At 40.0% G+C, this 19,195-nt stretch overlaps 1 protein-coding gene across 6 annotated transcripts; it reads left to right on the forward strand.

Moving 5' to 3' along the window:
* Positions 1–1,692: 1,692 nt before the first annotated feature.
* PYM1 (PYM homolog 1, exon junction complex associated factor) lies at positions 1,693–18,900 on the forward strand. 6 transcript variants are annotated; one of them, XM_074270075.1, is made up of 4 exons: positions 1,693–1,793; positions 2,628–2,760; positions 11,254–11,347; positions 11,685–12,678. In XM_074270075.1, the coding sequence occupies exons 2-4, from the start codon at positions 2,718–2,720 to the stop codon at positions 12,163–12,165; spliced, it is 618 nt and encodes a 205-aa protein (XP_074126176.1). In that variant the 5' UTR covers positions 1,693–1,793; positions 2,628–2,717; the 3' UTR covers positions 12,166–12,678. The 6 variants fall into 6 exon arrangements, 5 of the variants coding, with proteins under 5 accessions (XP_074126176.1, XP_074126174.1, XP_074126175.1 ...); XM_074270073.1 differs by lacking the exon at positions 1,693–1,793 and adding an exon at positions 1,813–1,963; XM_074270074.1 differs by lacking the exon at positions 1,693–1,793 and adding an exon at positions 2,125–2,170.
* Positions 18,901–19,195: the final 295 nt, after the last annotated feature.

Raw genomic sequence — 19,195 nt, forward strand, 5'->3', positions numbered from 1 at the left:
TCACTTCCTCTTTCAGTATGTGAGGCAACTGTAAATTAGAGACCAATTGCCAAATCTGCATGGATAGAGAAGCTTCCCATACTGGGAGTTTCCTGCAGCAATAAAATCACTGGTTAAAAAAAAAAAAAAAAAAAAAAAAATTTCCTTGGGATGTTTCAACACATGAATGAGTTGAAATTTCTCTTTTTCCCCTATGTCCTTATATATCGTCTCCTTTTCCAGCAAAGAATATTCATTCAGATGCTGGAGTTGTATTATGGGGAAAAGCAGAGAATTTTGAATCAGAAGGCTCAGCTTTTGAATTCTAGCTATGGCCAATATATTTAAACTTTATGAGTCAGGTAGATAGAGCAGAGAGAGTATGGGGCCCAGTCAGAAAGACTTATTATCTCTGTGAACTTGGGCAAATCAATTAACCTCTATTTGCCTCAGTTTCTTCATCTGTAAAATGGGGATGATAATAGCAATTAGTTTCCAGGGTTTTTATGAGGATCAAAAGAGATATCTGTAAAGAGCTAAGCATGATGCCTGGCTCATAGTTAGTAAGCTCAAAGTATCATGGATAAATGTTAGCTATTATTAGCAATGTGATCCTGGACAAGTCACTTGCCTCAGCTTCAACTGAAATATAGAGGTATTAACAGTACCTACTTCATAGAGTTGTGATATGGACCAAATAAGATATTTATAAAGCACTTGACACATAGTAGGATCTATATGAAGTCACACTCCCTTTTCTTCCCTTCCCCTAGGAGACTCGAGTCCCTACCTGTAAAATGGCAAAAGAATTATGTATATTATTTGCTTTATAGGATTGTGGGAGAGGCAGTGTTTTGAAAGCTTCAGTGTAGAAGTATCATTCTTGATCTCACTCTACCCATATCCCATTCTGACACTCCTTTCCTAGGAGCAGAACCTAAGAGTCTTCACTTTGGGAAATTAAAGGTGATCTCAATGTGGGAAAGTAGGGTGAATGGCTCCCATCCTTTCCATGGGAATTTAACTCATTCTGAGACCCTCAGAAATTTATCTTTGTGTAAAGCCTTCTCCAGTCTTTCTCCCCCATCCTACCCAGCCTCCATAGCTCTGGGGCAACGTGTGGGAAATGGGTATAATCGATGGGCTCATTGAACCAAGTCCCAGGTGCACATTTTCTCTTATCGGCCACATCACAAAATGGAGCGAGAAAAAGAAACCACAGCGAACAAAGGGAGGAAAAAACAGCTTCATTTCTACACCCACCCCCACTTCTCCCTCCCTCTCTCCTTCGGTGGGGACCCGAGCCACACCCCAGTTCAGGCTAGGGGCTGCAAGTCCCCCAACCGGCTGTTAGACTCGCGAGTTTCACTTCCTGCCAGTCCCGAAGTTAGGGCAGGATGTTTGGGGGTGGAAAGAAGTACAAGAGGAGGGGCCGTAGGCTCGAGCTAGAACAGGCCCGGAGGGGAACTGTTGCAGGTCTCCTGAGTTTCCCTTTTGCAAACCCTGAACTGAAAGGGTAACCCCAGCCTGGGGAGACTATGCCAGGCGTAGCTGCCCACGAGCTACAGAGCCCTACTAGTTTTTCTAGTTTCCCCCCAGTCTCAAGCACAAAGGCAATTACGGAAGTGGGTGTGTGTGTGGAAGGAGAGGAGGAGAGAGGGTAAAGTTTAGGAGGGAGAGGATTGGGGGAAGGAATGCATACATGCTAATAGTTGCAAATTAAATGCGAAACACTATGTAAATGAGTCTTACTCCACTGTTGTTTTAGCGGGTAGCCGAAGCTTGGTGGGAAAAGGAAGCGGCTCATTTGTTAGGTTGGGGCCTTTCATAGTGGGATTTCTAAGTCAAGGAATGACCGTTCGGTTTGGGAAAAAAGGGCTTCCAGGCGACTTAGTCCCAGCCCGAACGCCTTCCCCCGGAAGGAAGGATTCTTGGGCATTAGCCTTAGCCAGAGCAGCAGGATAAAGCAGAAACAATTTCTGTGGTAAAGTGCTACATACATGTCAGCAATCTGCAGACAGTGAGGGGTGGGCTGGGGTCCCAGGGGCGGGACGAGGGAAGGACGCGGGAAAATCGGAGCCCGGGGGGGGGGGGGGGAGCCAGTAGCCCGGCGCCTCCCAGCCTCCGGGGGAGCAAGTTTAGACGGAAAGGAGCGGAGGGAACAACGCGGTCGAGGGCGGGAAGATTTGCAGTTAGTAAAAGGGGAGGGGAGAAGGGCTGAAATGGGGAGTGCAGGAAAGGCTGTAGGGTCAAGCCCAGCCCCTCCGCTCACGCCCCTCCCTCCTTCCCTCAGTCTCTTTCTTCCAGCACCCTCGGGGAAGAGCCGTAGACCTAGAGGTGGGAATGTTTTGCAGAGAAAGAAACTGAGGCGGGAAGGGGAGGGTTGGGGGCGGGGAGGAGAGGCCTTCGCCGGAAGGCAGAGTAAAGGTCAAGGAGCCCGCCCCTCCGGTGAGATTAATCCAAGGTCACCAGGAGGAGCGGAGTCAGGATTTGAACCAAGATCTTTGGCCTCGGCGAGCCGGGGAAGCTCGTGGCAGGCGCCTTGCGCGGGGCCCCGGAGCTAAAGGCCAGCCGCGAGGATCTCGGCACCCCGGGCCTCTCCTCCCAGGAGAAACGGCTTCAGGCCTCTTGTTTCATTCATTCTACAGACTGATCGAGCACTGACTTTGGGGCGCGCACGCCGACTGCTCGGGCCTGCAGCGTCTCCCTTCCGCTGTTGCGGCGCCGCCCGACCAGGGATGTCGTCCAGCCGCCAGTCCGCCCCCGAAGACGAGCTGAAAGGTACGGTCTCTTCTTAGTATTCTCCCCCCCACTCCCACCCCCCCCCCCGCCTCCCCTTCGTTTCCTCTCATAGCCCCGGGCATGAAGTCCAAGGACGCTCTGTCTCTTTAAGACGAAAATGGCAGCTCGCGACCAGCCCCGACTCCACTTCCGGTGGAGAAGGGGGCGGGTCGGGGGGGTGGGTGTCCCTCACGCCGGAAGTGGTTCTCGTTTCCAAGATGGCGACTCCCTATGTAACTGACGAGACCGGCGGTGAGTGCGGGCGGTGCAGTGTCTCCTCTTCCCGGGCCTCTGGGGGTGGGGGTAGAGTGGAGGGCGGACTTGGAAGGGACCTGCGCCCCGCCCATCCCGGGGCCCCTCCCCTGTTCCCGCCCCTCCGGACCGCCTACCCCATTCATTCGCTCCTTCGGGGCTGCACCTGCGCCCCCTTCCGGTCCTGTGGCACTGGGGTCCCACTGCTTCCGGTCACCCAAACTCTAGACTAGGGTCTCTGCTGGCCAGGGTTAGTCCCCGGGCCTCCGCTGACCCTTGGGAGTGTCCACTTTGACCCCGCCAGCCCGCGGAGCTCTGTCCATGTCCCTTCCAATTCTTGCCCCCCCCCGCCCCCCCAAGGTTCATCCCCTCCCCCCTCCCCCCGTAGGTGTGAAGGATCGGGAAGAACTCTTCCCCTCCCGACTAACCTTTACCGACTCTGAACTTTTTCTTTGGAGACCCAATTGCTAGTTTCGGCATCTCCTCTACCTTCCCGGGGAAACTGTCAGCCAGGGAAGGGATCAGTCAAGTCAATAAACACTTAACTGAGTTCGCACTGTGTGCCAGGCACTGTGCTAAGACCAGAACACAAGCGTCCTCCAATTCAGCCTGGGTAACCAAACTACTAATGTCACCCATCCTCAACTTTCCGCTCACTAAACTGTAGAAAAGAACTGTGAGGGCCTGCTGGGTCAGGCAGCAGCGGCCTTGGTACTAAGATGAGGCCCTGGGAAAAGGGAAAGTGAGGAAATGCTACTGGTCACTCATTCTGCCCAAGGACTCCAGGGAAAAAATTTCTAGTCTAGTAACAAAACAAATAAGTGGAAAATATGTGTAGAGTACATGTTGTCTATGTGTGTTTCCATGTAGAGCAAACATTGTATAAGTCATGAAGTCATACTGGATACATTATAAAGTTATCTAACCTTCACTGAGCTTTCGCTGCTGTCATCTTTGTAACTGTTCCAAACTTTCTTTTAAAGCCTCTTTGTCAATGTCTAACCTCAGTTCCTCTTATACTGAGACTGGAAAGCTGTCATCCTCTTTCCTTAGAATCCCCCCTATCTTTTTCTCCTTTGCTGTAGTCTCAGCGTGGCTAACCCTGTCTTTTGTGCCCCCTGGTACCATTTCTGTCTCCTTTGGGAGCTTTCCTATTATTTCTTTTACTCTCTCTTTATATGACTGTATCTTGATACTTACAAAATATTCCCAGGTCTCTTTGTTGTTTAAAGAACCTGCTTTTTGTACTGCCAATCCCTCACACTATTTCCTATTTCTCTGTTCCCTCTTTAGCTAAAGTGTAAGAATGAGTAGTCCCTCCTGGATGCTTCCACTTATCACTTCCCATTCACTCCTTCTTTCAGTCTTTGTTCCAGTCCCATCATTCCATTAAAACTGTCCAGTGTTTTGTTTTTTTAATCATCAAATTCGATGGTCTTCCCGTTTTCCTCCTTCTTGACCTTTCTGTTATATCACCACTTTGTAATTTACCACTCCTTCTAGATGCTGTTATATCTCTTGGCTTCATTGATACTGCTCTGTTGGGGTTCTCTTACTCTCTCTTTTGTCCTTTTCTTTATGCTTTGCTGATTCGTCTCTACCTATTCCCTAAGAATTTCCTAGGTTCCTTTAAAACTGAACTCAATATCTCCCATCAAATTTGTCCTTCTTCCAGACTTTCTGATTTCTGAAGATGCTACTTCCCTGGATCCTTGACAATCCCAGTTTAAGACCCCTGAATTTCCTTGAAGTTTTTGCCTCTTTTTCCATTCCCAAGGTCCAAGCAATTGCCCATTTTTGTAGGTTCTTCATTTCTCCTCTGTCCCATTTTCATTCCTTGTATTGCCATTACTCTCATTCATTTCTTCATCACTTTTCCCCCCATGAAGTCCTTTGTAATAATCTGAATGGTTTCCTTACATCCTTCTGATTTCTCCTTTCACCAACCCGTCCTTCTGGCAGTTGTCAAAATAAGTTTCTTAAATCACAAATTTGACTTTATCTCTGCTCTACTCAAAAATCTCAAATGACTTCTCTATTGCTTTTGAGATTAAATACAGATTGCTCTTCTGCTTGCCAATCCGTGTCCTCTACAATTTGCTCCATTCTATATTTTCAGCCTTATTTTATCTTATTCCCTTTTATGCCCTATGAAGCTGAATTATGATCAGTTTATCTCCACGGTTTTACACAAACCCTCCACCATTCTTAAAAAACACTGCTTCTTTATTTCTGCTTCTCTGAATCCTTTCTTCAAGATTCAGCTCAAGTGTTACCTTTAAAGAAGCCTTGGATTGTGCCTCTTCTCTCTACTACCTCCCTCCTCCCAGTAGAAGTGTTACTTCTGTTTTCATTTTAAAACACTTGACTGGATCTCTTTTCCCACATCACAACTCACCTTTTATTATAGGTAGCTATATATTCCTATTTGTGCTATAAGATTCCCCCTTATTTATACTACTTGAGTATCTTTGTATATATTGTATCCTTCCTTCTAACACCAATAGAATGGAAAGTTCTTAAGGAAAGTTACATATAAATCTTTGTGTCCTCAGAGTCTAGCATAATTCCTTGATTATAACATGCTTAAAACATCATCTGCTACATGCAATTGAATTGTATGTTGTGTGCTTATGTGAAACATCCATACCGTGTCTTTAAGATATTCCAAATGTGCTTCTTGTCTTGTAGCACAGTAATCCTTTTATTCTCTTATTGTTTCCCTATTTCATTCTCCACAACAGCTTTTCCAAAATGTTTCCTCTTTTAAACTGGCATAGAGGTATCTCCACCTTTGTATTCCTGGCAGATGACTTGGGTTGCCACTACCCAGAAAAGACTCAGGTCCTTTGTCCATTATCACACCTAAAAACTCAATTGGGTCTTCCCCTGTTCCCTCCTTTTCTCCTGGTTCAGCCTTACCAAGGTTAAAGCTTATAGGTGATTTTTGATTCCATATGCTTCTCATGTCTATTCTACAACATTACTCGTAACAAGCATCCTCCCTCTCTCCCTCTCCTGTCTCTCATGCATATTTGCCTGACCTCTAGTCACTAGACCATTACCTGAGCAGTTACCAATAAATGTTACCCAATCCTTAAAAACAAACCCTTATTTGGCCTTTATCTCCCTCAAGGTACCATCCAGTAGGCTCTCCTTGAAATGTTTAAAATTTTTGAAATCTGTATTTGATAGTTCTGCTCTCATCATCTCCTTATAGTTTGTGTTTCGCCCAATAACTGTTGAAACTACTCTCTAAAAGTCATCAGTTACTAAATCCAACACCCTTTTCTCAGTCTTCAACTTCCTTGATCACTTCAGCATAAGAAAGTATTGACCATCCCCCTCCTTTTGGGTCTTTTTTATGACTGAGACATTGTTTCTTTTCTGTCACATTTTCTGATATGCTATCTCCCATTGTGAACCCTCATAATAAAACAACACATTAAGATTTGCTGACAAGCAACTTCATCAGCTGACATTGTATAACACATTCAGCACCTATAACCTCCCACCTGTTTACCTAAAAACATCCTTTATTAATACTTTCTCCTCTTTTTTGTTTCCATAACACTGTACCCTCCAAGTTCTTAGGATTTGGACTACCACTTGTTGCATATATTGTGTGGATTCTTTTTGCAAATAGGGTTAGATATTTATTTGACTAGATAACCATGAAAGTACCTTCCTATTCTCAAATTATATAATCCTCTTTCTGGTCATTTCCTTCTGTTTACTGGTTCTTCCTCTTAATTCCACAAGGCCCAAAGTTGTTGATGCTTCCTCTGAACTTTATTTTGAATTTACTAATCTACATACATGTTGTTCCCCACACAACCCTCTCCACCCTCCCCATCCCATCAGGTGATTGGGAAATTATCTGAGACACTGGAAATAAGTAAGCACAAGGACTTGGATTCAAATCCTGCCGGTTTAATCTCCTTGCCCAGTGTTGTCACCTAATCTTTGCCTTTATTTTTGCTTATCTCTAATATGAGGGAGTTCAAATAGACAACCTCTGAGGTCTTTTGTAGCTTTAGTTCTAGGATCTTTTAATCCCAACATCTCAACCTACAGTGGAGGGCAGGAGCTGTCTTGGTCTTTGTGTATCCTCTGTGCCTAGCACAGAGCCAGGCACACAATAGGTACTCAATGAATGCTTGTTAGGTTGACTTTAAACTAATATTGTTCAAAGCTCCAATATCTTTTATTTTCTTACTATACCTAGTTCCTGGATAATGTCATTTGTCCTTATCATTTTGGATACCACCTCTAAGCAAATCTACTTTTGTAGTCCTGAGCTCACTCCCAAGCTCCAGATATATTAATGAACATTTTCACCTAAATGTCTGTGGATGACTCAGACTTGACATATCCACATTTGAAGTAATTATCTTCTCAGTAGTTCTCAGAATCTCTTGAGAGGGAAAAAGAACTCAGAGGTGCAGTCTATATTCAATTATGAGTGTCTTCCATACCTTCCCTATAAATAATCCTGCCAGCCCCTACTTGAAGATCTCCCCAAGGGAGATCCCACTCCCTTTGTATGTATTTCATTAAAATTTTATTGATGTTTTTTATAGCACATTTTCCTATGCATCTTTACCCTATCCTATGCCTATGCTTGCTCTTTTGTAACAAAGAAAGCAGTTAACAACTGACAATATAGCAACTGTATCTGACTGGTAAAATTCTATACCCATAGTGCCCCATTTCTCGACTGAGAGGAGAGAAGTATGCTTCATTTCTTCTCTGGGTTCCCACATCAACCTCTTGTCTCTTGAGGCAGCTCTTTTCACTTTTGTACAGTTCTAATTGTTAAATCTTTTTTTTCCCCCTTAATTGAGACATCTTCTTCTCACCTCTTTAAAGTTTTCATCCATTTCTCCTAGTCTCTCCTTTTGGAAATCAAGCAGAATAAATTTAAACCCATGTGATGGCCCTTCAAATACTTGAAGACCTGTGTCCTATTATTCTACTATTCTTCCTATCATTATTGACTCTTCCCTTTCTCTCACTTTCCCCCCCTATATCTACCCAGTATCAAAATCTTCTCCATTCTGCCTCTCCCAGAATCCATCATATTCACCCCCTTTTTTCCATTCCCATTGTTGCCCTTGTGCCCAAGTTTTCATTTGTTCTCAGCTGCACTATTGGGATAGCTTTCTAATTAGTCTTCTCACTGATAGTCTCTGTTCCTTCTAATCTGTCCTGTATACTTAGAATCATTAAAGTGATGATTACTTTGCTCTGACTCTAAGAAAGGAATGTGTGATTAATGACAGTTCAGGGATGGGAAGTTGGGTCTATCCTAACGTTTCCAGCAATCACTTGTTATGAAGCTTCTCTTCAACAGTCATGTGTATCTTTGGCCTTCAGTTCTCTGTTTCTCTCTCTCTCTCTCTCTCTCTCTCTCTCTCTCTCTCTCTCTCTCTCTCTCTCTCTCTCTCTCTCTCTCTCTCTCTCACACACACACACACACACACACACACACACACACACACACACACACGTACACCCTTCCTGGGTTATGCAAGCTTCCAACATATTCTTCCCTACCCCTACTCTCAGGAACTGGTCCTTCAGGGCCAAATCTAATCTGCACTCTGTTACTCATATTAACATCTGAGTTGTTGCTTTTGGAAAAATTCTGCTTATATTCCCTAGGCTACTTCCCCAAAATGACCTAGAATTATGGAAAATGCCCCTAGGAGATTTTCAGGCATTAGGGCTGTGATTGGGAAGAGTTCCACTTACCTACCCCCTTTTCATTTGGGTGGGACAGAGTTGCAAAGGATGAGCAGGTGTGGATGGGTTCTAATAGATCTTAGATCACATTACATGGTCTTTCCCCAAAAAACCCATCCCTCTTCCCAGTTTTCCCCTATTAAGGATACCATTATATTTCTAGCCACCCAGGTACAAAAATTAGATGTAATCTTTAATGCCTCAATTTTCATCTCCTCACAAAGTCGGTCATTGCCATATCTTACTGTTTCTATTCCCACAATTCCTCTGGCATCTCTTCTCTTTTTTGTGCAATCACTAAACCACCATCCTAGTTTAGGGGCTGCCTTGTCATTATGTCTGCTCTATTAAAATAACCTTTGAATTTGGGCATAGTTCCTAAATGATACCTCACCATACAATATGTCCTATTCAGTAAACTCCTTAGTGACTAGGAGCAACTATTATTTTAGCTTTATTTCATCCTATTTTTTGTGTAAATTTTATAATTTTCATAATATAGGAGTATTATATCATTTGTAAGTAAGCAAGCATTGGGGGTACATGCTCAAACATTTCTGCTGATAGAATACACAGTCAAGGATTAGAAGCCATTGCTGTGTATCACTTTAGGTTGTAGAGTGAATAGAAATAAAGTGTTATGGTTGGAGTCAAGAAGACTTGATCCCAAATCTTGCCCCAGACCCTGACTAGCTGTAAGTTGCCTAAGTTTACTCACTATGAAGTGGGGTGACAATAGCACTCAGCTCATAGGGTTATATGATTTAAATGAAATTATAAAATGTTTTGCAAGCCATTAGGTCCTATATAATGCTAATTATTGTTAACAAACTATAGTTCTTGTTATAGTATTCCTCTTTTCAAAACTAGTGACTTCCACAGCTTTAGCCATTTGACTTTATGAGCTGGACCCAGGACCTTTCTTAACCTTGTACATGCCTTACCATGTAGCCATATTTCAGCCAAGAAACATAGTTCAAGGACATGTACCATGCTTTCCTATTTCTGAGCCTTTGCTCATGCTATTCCTTTTATCTGATCCTGCTTACGTGATACGTTTTCCCTAAAGATCTTCTTGGTTGATCAGTAAAATAATTTTTTCCTTCCTTTGAATTCTCAGAGCATTTTTATACATGTCTTGCTTATTTATTTGTGTTTATGCCTTATGTTTCCTACTAGATTGAATACCACGAACTTCTTGACAATACATATCCATGATACATACTTATGTCATTCATTTGCTTTATTGAATACATAGATAAGACACAATAGTGCTCAATTAAAGAGGATATTTTTTGGAGTGACTCAGTGTATGTCTTGTCTCTTCAAGTATACAGGCTTTTAAAGAAAAAGGACAGTATGTTTTACTTTGCTCAAAGTGTTTGTCACACAAATATTTGTAGAAGAATGTGATGTGAAAATTGACATTTGCATTTAAGTGATTGAGGGGAATTGATAGAATTTTATTCTTTTATCTTAAAGTTTTATTGGTATTGTTTAAAAAATAATTTTGATAATAGCTATTATCCAATAAACCTGTTTCACATCATTGTAACAAAGAAATGATTACACAGATGAATCAGCTGATTTAGCAACTGACCCCTAAGAAAGCAGTCAGTATCCATAGTTTTACTCCCTTTCCATGGAGAGGAGAACAAACTATGTTTTAGTTTAGTTTCTTCTCTTAAGTGCCTCTAAATACTACACATTTTGCTAAAGCCTGAAGATACAGGGAAAGGTAAAAGACATTTTCTGCTTAGAGTTATCTGGAAACACCACCATTCATTCATTGCATTAACTCAGATTTCTGATGGCTTATAAGATTGTTTTCATTTATAGTATTTTAATCATTGTGTATGTATATTCTGTATGCAACTGTGCTTAAATTGATACAACTTTTTTCATGATTCTCCAGATTCCTCATACTTATTATTTTTATTGCACAGTAATATTTTATTGCATTCATTTATCACAACTTGTTCATTTGTTCTCCATTTTGTTTCTTGAATATTAGAATTTTATTAAAGATATTTGATGCAAAGTTTTTTCCTCCTTATCTTTTTTCTAGTTACATTTTGTTTATTCAAAAGCTTTTAATTTTTTTATAAAAAAATTTGTCTTTTGTTTTTTCTGATCACTTCTATTTTTTAAATCATGTGACATTTTACATTTAAATTGCTATCTAGTTGATCATTATTGTGACACATGGTGCAAGGTGCATGAATGGCCTAAAGCTGTCTTCCTCTTCAACATTCCAGAATTTCAAGAGCTTCTTATCAAATGAAAAGTCCCTTTCCCAGTGTAATTGATAGATGACTAGCATATATTTGCTACTGGTTAAAAAAAAATAGAAAAATAAATCAATTAAGTAGAGTTAATAAATAAAAGTTAAATAATAAAAGAAAATGAATACAGTTAAATTCAAAGATTTAATTCTCTTTCAGTTGCTATTGTCTGCAGATTGTCTTCATAACTTGATATATTCTATTCCAGGTAAATATATTGCTTCAACCCAGCGACCGGACGGGACCTGGAGGAAGCAACGGAAAGTAAAAGAAGGTTACGTGCCTCAGGAGGAAGTTCCTGTGTATGTGGTTGGCAGGAGGTGGGGAGGGAGGCAGGGTGGTAATTTATCCCAGGAGAATCAGGGTAGTATATGTGTGCTGGGGATTTTCTCTTTTAAGTTCCCAAAGGATGTAACCTAGATCTTAGATAGGGTATGAGAGTAGGAGTAGATGAGGAGGCAGAAGGTTCTTACTGATCTTACCTGTCAGAGTAAGAGTTCCTATAGTGCTTGGTTATTACTATCACTTGTTTCCCTAGGGGCAGGGTTGAGAAGAAGGAAGTCAGACTAGTGTGGAGAGAATGTTAGACTTGGGAAGGAGGGAAACTGAAGACATGTTGACAGCCTTTGTTCCTCTCAGGTATGAAAACAAGTATGTAAAGTTCTTCAAGAGTAAACCAGAACTACCTCCTGGGCTGAGCCTTGAGGCTGGGGTCCCAACCCCACCGCGTCTAGACAGTGGTGAGCCAGGCCTTTCTAAGACTGCCAAACGCAACCTGAAACGTAAGGAGAAGAGGCGGCAGCAGCAAGGGAAGGGGGCAGTAGAGACCTTGAGCCGGACTCTGGATAAAGTGTCATTGAAGGAACCAGCGCAGCTGCCAAGTGTGCCCCCTGCTCCCCGTGCCACCCCTGCAACAAACCCTGACAAACCTGACACACTTTCCACCACTGAGAAAGCCAAGAAGATAAAGAATTTGAAGAAAAAACTTCGTCAGATAGTGGAGCTGCAGCAGCGAATCCAGAGTGGGGAGATCAGTCATCCCAGCAGAGAACAATTAGAAAAACTTGCAAGGAGGGGGACCTTAGAAGAAGAGTTGGAGGACTTGGAGTTAGGCTTATGAGGCTCCTCATGGACTGGGAATGTGGACTGTAGGACAAACCATGATGTTCCCTCTGAGGGGCCTGGGGATTGTGGTGGCGGCAGCAGTGGCAGCAGCCAGGAGGGACGTGTCCTGCTCTCTGCCCTCTTATTCTTGCCCCACTATCTCTGGCCCAGCCTTTCCTTCCAGAGCCTCGCCTCTCCATTAATCCTCACCTTGAGCCCTTACTTTTCGGACTCTACCCTTCCCTTTCCCTGTGTCTGGAATCTCAGTGACTGTCCCAGGTACCACTCTTCCTGGCTTGGGGTTTTTCTTTTTTTTTTTTTTTTTTTTTTAAATCTGGGGAGGGGGTGGGTAGGATGGGTCAGGGTCTCAGGAAGGGCTGAACTCTTAGGGTGGGGATGGGTGACTACAAACTCTTGGATTCTTGGTTTCTGTTTAGTGTTTTGGGGTAACTTCCATTCTACCCCATTCCTTTTTTTTTTTTTTTTTTTTTTTTTTTTAAAGAATAAGATAATAAATCCCAAGTAGAGATGTCTGACTGTGACTCCTTTCTTTTGCGATAACAAGAAGGTTGTTAGGGATGCCTTGTTTCCTACACACAAGCTTGATTAGGCTCATCTCTCCCCTCTACTTGTCTTCTTGGCAGATATCAATTTTCCATCACCATTGGTTTGTGAAGACTGAGCATATAAAAATTCAAACTTAGTTTTGTAATATTGGTGTAATTTTAGATTTAGAAGAGAGTATAAAAGTCATGTAGTCCTAACTATCTGAATCATGAATTCCCTCCATAAGTGTCCCTCGCAATTGTTAAGTGGAAAGATACCAGAAGACATTTCTCCTCATCCTCATACCGAGTGGGTGATTTTTTCTGGTTTGATTTCCAATTCTCTTTGACACAGCCCCTGGTCATGACAACTAGTAAGGGATTGCTTCATCCTTTCGAATTGTCAAATCTTCAGCCCAGGGCCAGGGCACATTTACGTCCTTATGGAACTAAGATTTTCATTCTGGCTTCATGGACAGTGCTTTAGTTCATTAGAACAAGGAATTCAGTCACTTATGTTACCTAAGTACATGTTATTTTACAAAATGAGTACAAGGTAATTTTTGGAGGAAAGGCCCAGGGGGGGGGGGATCAGGAAAGTCTATACATCAGTGGATCTTGACTCAAGCAAAAAGGGTTATCAATGCCATGCAATGTGCCCAGAAATGAGAGATAGAATATTATGTGAAGAGCAGCAAGAAGACCAATTTGGCTGGAATGAAGAATATGTGAAAGGGAGGCTGGAGCCAGATTATGAAGGACTTTAATTGCCTAACAGAGGAGGTTTGTATTCTATCTGGAGGTAATTAGGAATCCACAGGAGGTTATTGAGCAGGGATCCCTAGATAGACAGAGATCAGAGAAAGGGATGGATAAGATTCAGTAGTCTTTAGTATTTTATAGGAGAAATTGGCCCCTAAATGAAGGGAAACTTTTGAGAATAAAATTCTGAAGGCAAATTGTAATAATTCTTATTAGAAAGAAAATGGGAACTGCCCAAAAGCCCAATGGAGCTAAGCTATGGAGGGAACTCAGCTCATTGAGATTTTTTTTTGAAATATAGAGCATTTCAACATAAAAGTGGTTAAGGGACATCGATAAACAGTTACTCCAAAAAAGAATTTCATTATAAACAGTTATATTAGAGATTGTTCCAAATCACTAAGAATGCAAATCTAAATATCTGAGATTTTATATCACATGTGTCAAATTAGTAAAGATAGAAAAAATCAAAAAATAGAAATAATCAATGGAATGAAAGCACTGAAACACTAAGTAGACCTGAGCTATGAATTAACTATTCTGGAAAGCAATTAAGAATTGTGCTATGAAAAATGACTTAATAATGTCCTTATTTTTGACTTACAGATCCCACTGCTTCACATAGATCCCAAGGGAGGTCATAAATAGAAAGTTCCTATGCCAAAATAATAGTATTTTTGTGGTAAGGAGTAGATAGTGAAGGCTATTTAATGAGGAATGGTTAAGTAAATTGTAAGGAAAAACATTTTTGTATCATGAGAAGAGAACAGTAAGGGATTCAGAGAAGCATAGAAAGGCTTGTGACTTGATGCAGAGTGAAGTAGGACCAGAAAAACAATATAAATAAGACAAATAGCTTTGAAATGTTGAGAAAATGTACTTTATCTCCTTTGCCTACTTGGGGGATAGGGAGTGGGGACAGCTGCTTTGGAATGTTGTATATGTTATTAGATCTGTTGATTGGATGATTTTGCTGGGGGTTTTTTTTCTTTTTTTTCCATTAAAATTTCTTTGTTATAAGGAATGATTCACGGGCAGAGGAGGGATATGGGGGGAAATCTAGTCAATGTAAAAACATCTCAATAGAAAAAAAAATTTAAAAGAAAAAGATGGAAAGAATTAAGAATAGCATAGTTCTGCAAGAAGAGTTTTATGAATTAGAGACATGAATAAGCTAGTTTGATGATGAATACTCAAAACTAAAAAGGGCTTTATTTTTTTTTATTAGAGGCAAAATAATGGTCAAAGGACTGCTGTACAGAGGGGATTGGATAGTGGTAATAGGTTGTGGTGAAAAGGCTGAGGTACTCAACTCTTACTCTGCTTCTTATTTCTCTTCCAAGGAAAATGATTTTAGGATTGGAAAAGACAGGACAAAATTGATTAGCAGGGAATGGAGACTCAAGATAAATGAGACAGCATCTATCTGCCCTCCAGGCCTAGATGAACTCTATCCAACGATACTGAAAGAAGGGGAAGATGTGATTGCTGAGCCACTAAGCCACTATTGATCACTGACATATTAGGAAGACCAGGAGAGGTGCTACAGTACTGAAGAAGGGCAAATATCCTGACTTTCAAAAAAAGAAGACGGTGGATTCTACAAACTGTAATCCATCAAACTTGACTTCTGTTCCTAGCAAAATTTTATCTTAACATTCATTTTTAAAGATTTTTAAGTTCTAAATTCTCTCCCTCTAGTCCCTCTTCCACCCATTGAGAAGGCAAGCAATATATCAAGTATACATGTGAAGTTATGCAAGACATTTCCATATTAGCCATGTTGCAAAAAAAAAAAAAAGAAGGAAAAAGTAAGTGGAAAAAAAGTATGCTTTGATCTGTACTCAGAGTTCATGACTTCTCTTTCTGGAGGTGGAAAGCATTTTTCATCATGAGTCCTTTGGAATTATATCAGATCATTGTATTGATTAGAGAAGCAAAGTTCTTTATAATTGATCTTCATTATGATGTTGTTAATATGTGCAATGTTCTCTTAGTTCTACTCACTTCACTTTGTGTCATTTCATATAAGTCTTCCCAGGTTTTTCTAAAACTCCTGCTTATCATTTTTTTCAGCACAGTAGTAGTCCATCACAATCATATACAATGACTTGTTCACCCATTCCCTTAATTTCTAATTCTTAGCCACCACAGAAAAGAGTTGCTTTAAATATTGTGTGTGTGTGTGTGTGTGTGTGTGTATACACATACAGAAAGAGAGAGAGAAAGAGAGAGATTCTTTTTCTCTGATCTTTTTGGGATACAGACCTGGTAGTAGTATTGCTGGGTCAGAGGATAATCCTTTTTTTAGTCCTTTGGGCATAGTTCCAAATTCTTTTCTAGAACTGTTGGACCAGTTCACTGCTATACCAAAAGTGCATTAGTGTATCTATTTTCCCACATCCCCCAGCATTGTCATTTTCCTTTTCCATCATGTTACTTACTTTTTTCCGTTTGAAATGGTATCTTAGAATGATTTTAATTTACATTTTTGTAGTCAGTAGTGATTTAGAACATTTTTCATATGACCATAAATAGCTTTGATTTCTTCTAAAAATTGCCTATTCATATTCTTCAACTATCAATTGGAGAATGACTCTTATTTTTATAAATTTTATTTAATTCCTAATATATTTTTAAAAAATGAAGGCTCCCAGTTTCCTGTTTTCTTTCTAATATTGGTTGCATTGATTTTGTTTGTGCAAAAAGCTTTTTGATTTCATGTAATCAAAATTATCTTATTTCTTGTGCCCTCTCTCATATTTGGTTATAAACTCTTCCCTTATCTATAGATCTGACAAGTAAATTTTTCTGTGCTTCCCTAATTTGCTTAATGATATCACCTGTTATGTCCAAATAATTTACCCATTTTGACCTTATCTTGGTATATTATGTAAGAATATATAGTCTATTCCTAGTTTCTGTCAGACTTCTTTATAGTGTCCTTAGGGTAAGTTCTTACCCTAAAAGCTTAGATCTTCAGATTTATCAAACTATAGATTACTATGTTTATTTTCTACCGTGTATTGTGTACCTAATCTAACTCTATTTCTTAGCCAATTGCCAAATTCCTGGTGATTTTTTAAAAGAAATAGCATCTAATCATTTAAAGGGGGAAATAGTGATTATTAAAAGCCAATGTGGCTTCAGCAAGAACAGGCCTTCCTAAAACTAAGCTAATTTCCTTTTTTTTTCCCTGAGTTAAGTGACTTGCCCAGGGTCACACAACTAGGAAGTTGGATTTGAACTTAAGTCCTCTTGACTTCAAGGCCAGCATTCTATCCACTGTGCTATCTAGCTGCCTCAGTTAGTTTCCTTGGCAAAGTAACCGGACTAAGAATTAAAATATGGAAATGCAGGCAAAGTATACTTCAATTTGAGCAAAATGAGAAGACTCAATCTAGATTAAGTACCTATTACAGATGGAATTGTAACTAGTTGAATAATAGGACACAAGGAAGAGCTGTTGGAGAGAGAGGTTACCAGAATTTTGTCCTAGGGATTAGCCATGTGATCTTCAACGGTTTTATTGGTGATCCTAGATGCAGCATTGTATAGAGGAAGGAGAGCCAGATTTGGAGTAAAGGATCCAAATTTAAATCTTAGCTTTTACTATGAAACTTCAAGCAAATCACTTTTCTTGGGCCCTAATACCTCACTATGAAATAAGGGGATTGGAAGAGATGACTTTGAAGGGCCTTTTGAGCTCCCAGTCTCTAACTTAAGATCCTAAACAAAGCTGTAGGATACATGTTTGTCCAATTTGTGGATGACACAAAGATAGCTGGGATGGGAAATCTGGTCTAGCAGTTTTGAAATGAGATCATTCAACATTTAAGAGAAAGAAGCTCAATAATATCATGGATAGGATATTCCAGCAAGGCTAGAGGAATTACTCAGTTAAATGTAGAACACTATCTCCATATGGTAAAGACTCACAAGAGTGTTGAATCAGAAGAGTCCTTTGTCAGAGACAGAGATCAGATGTTTTCTTTCTTTAAAAAATTTTTAAAATTGTTTTATTTTTTCTGTTTATACATGTATTCTAACTTTAAAAATATACATTTCTTTATGAATTATATTGGGAGAGAAAAATCAGAACAGAAGAAAAGCCATGGGCAGGAGGGGAAACAACAGAAAAAAGAAATGAATATAGCCTGTATTGATTTATATTCAATCTCCATAGTTCTCTTTCTGGATTCAGATAGCGTTTTCTATCTAAAGTCTGTTGGGATTGCCTTGGAACACTGAATCACTGAGAAGAGCCAAGTCTTTCATAGTTGATCGTTGCACAATCTGGCTGTTAATGTGTACTCTGTATTCCTGATTCTGCTTGTTTTGCTCAGCATCAGTTCATGTAAATTTTTCCAGGCCTTTCTAAAATCAGCTTGTTCATCATTTTTTATATAACAACAATATTTCATTACTTTCATATACTATAACTTATTTAGCCATTCCCCAATTGATGAGCATCTATTCATTTTCCAATTCTTTGCCACCACAAAAAGAGCCTCTACAAACATTTTTACACATGTGGGTCCTTTTTCCTCCTTTATGATTTCCTTGAGATACAGACGCAGTATTGATATTGCTGCGTCAAAGGGTATGCACAGCGTGATAGCCCTTTGGGCATAGTTCCAAATTGCTCTTCAGAATGGTTGGATCATTTCACAACTCCACCAACAATGCATTAGCATCCCAGTTTTCCCACATCCCCTTCAAAATTTATTGTTATCCTTTCCTGTCATCTTAGCTATCTGAGAGGTGTGAAGTGGTATCTCAGAGTTGTCTTAATTTGCATTTCTCTGATTAATAATGATTTAGAACATTTTTTCATATGATTATAGATGGCTTTAATTTCATCATCTGAAAATTGTTCATATTCTTTGACCATTTATCAATTGGGGAATGACTTGTATTCTTATAAATTTGACACAGTTCTTTATACATTTTAGAAATGAGGCCTTTATCAGAATCACTGGCTGTAAAAATTTTTTTTTTCTCAGCTTTGTATTTCTCTTTTAATGTTGAATTGGTTTTATTTGTTCAAAATGTAATCAAAATGATCCATTTTGCTTCTCTAGTTCTTCTTTGGCCATAAATTTCTCCTTTCTCCAAAGATCTGAGAAGTAAATTATCTCTTGCTCTCCTAATTTGCTTATGGCATTGCCATTTACATCCAAATGATATACTCATTTTGACCTTATTTTGGTATGGGGTATGAGATGTAAGTCTATGCTGAGTTTTCCTATCAATTTTTGTGAAATAGTGAGCTCTTATCCCAGAAATGGAGTTTTGGGGTTTATCAAATACAAGATTACTATAGTCATTGATTATTGTATCACGGGTATCTAACCTATTTCTACCACTCTGTTTCAGCCAGTACCAAATGGTTTTGATAATTGTTGCTTTATAATATAGTTTTAAAGTCTGGTATTGTTAGATCACTGTCTTTGGTATATTTTTTTTCATTAATTCCCTTAATATTCTTGACTTTTTGTTCCTCCAGATGAATTTTGTTATTTTATTTTATTTTTTAGCTCTATAAAGTGATTTTTTGGCAGTCACCTATGCTATTGATGATGGGTAGATGTTACCATTCAGCCCCCTAGGGTATCTTCTTTCTTTTCTACCTGTGCTCTATCTTTTTATGTCTGCTCTTCTCCTGTTAAAATGTAAGCTTCTTGTGGGCACAGAATATCTTTCTTTTTACTTGTATTGTATCCACAGCACTTAGCA

Source organism: Sminthopsis crassicaudata, chromosome 5 (assembly GCF_048593235.1).
Source record: "Sminthopsis crassicaudata isolate SCR6 chromosome 5, ASM4859323v1, whole genome shotgun sequence".
Classification (NCBI taxonomy): Eukaryota; Metazoa; Chordata; class Mammalia; order Dasyuromorphia; family Dasyuridae; genus Sminthopsis; species Sminthopsis crassicaudata.

Bases quoted from the DNA above. Each gene is read 5' to 3' on its own strand.
- PYM1 (XM_074270075.1), top strand. From the start codon at position 2,718: ATGTCGTCCAGCCGCCAGTCCGCCCCCGAAGACGAGCTGAAAG. The intron at 2,761-11,253 runs GTACGGTCTCTT...ATTCTATTCCAG, and splicing joins CCCCGAAGACGAGCTGAAAG to GTAAATATATTGCTTCAACC. The intron at 11,348-11,684 runs GTATGTGGTTGG...TGTTCCTCTCAG, and splicing joins CCTCAGGAGGAAGTTCCTGT to GTATGAAAACAAGTATGTAA.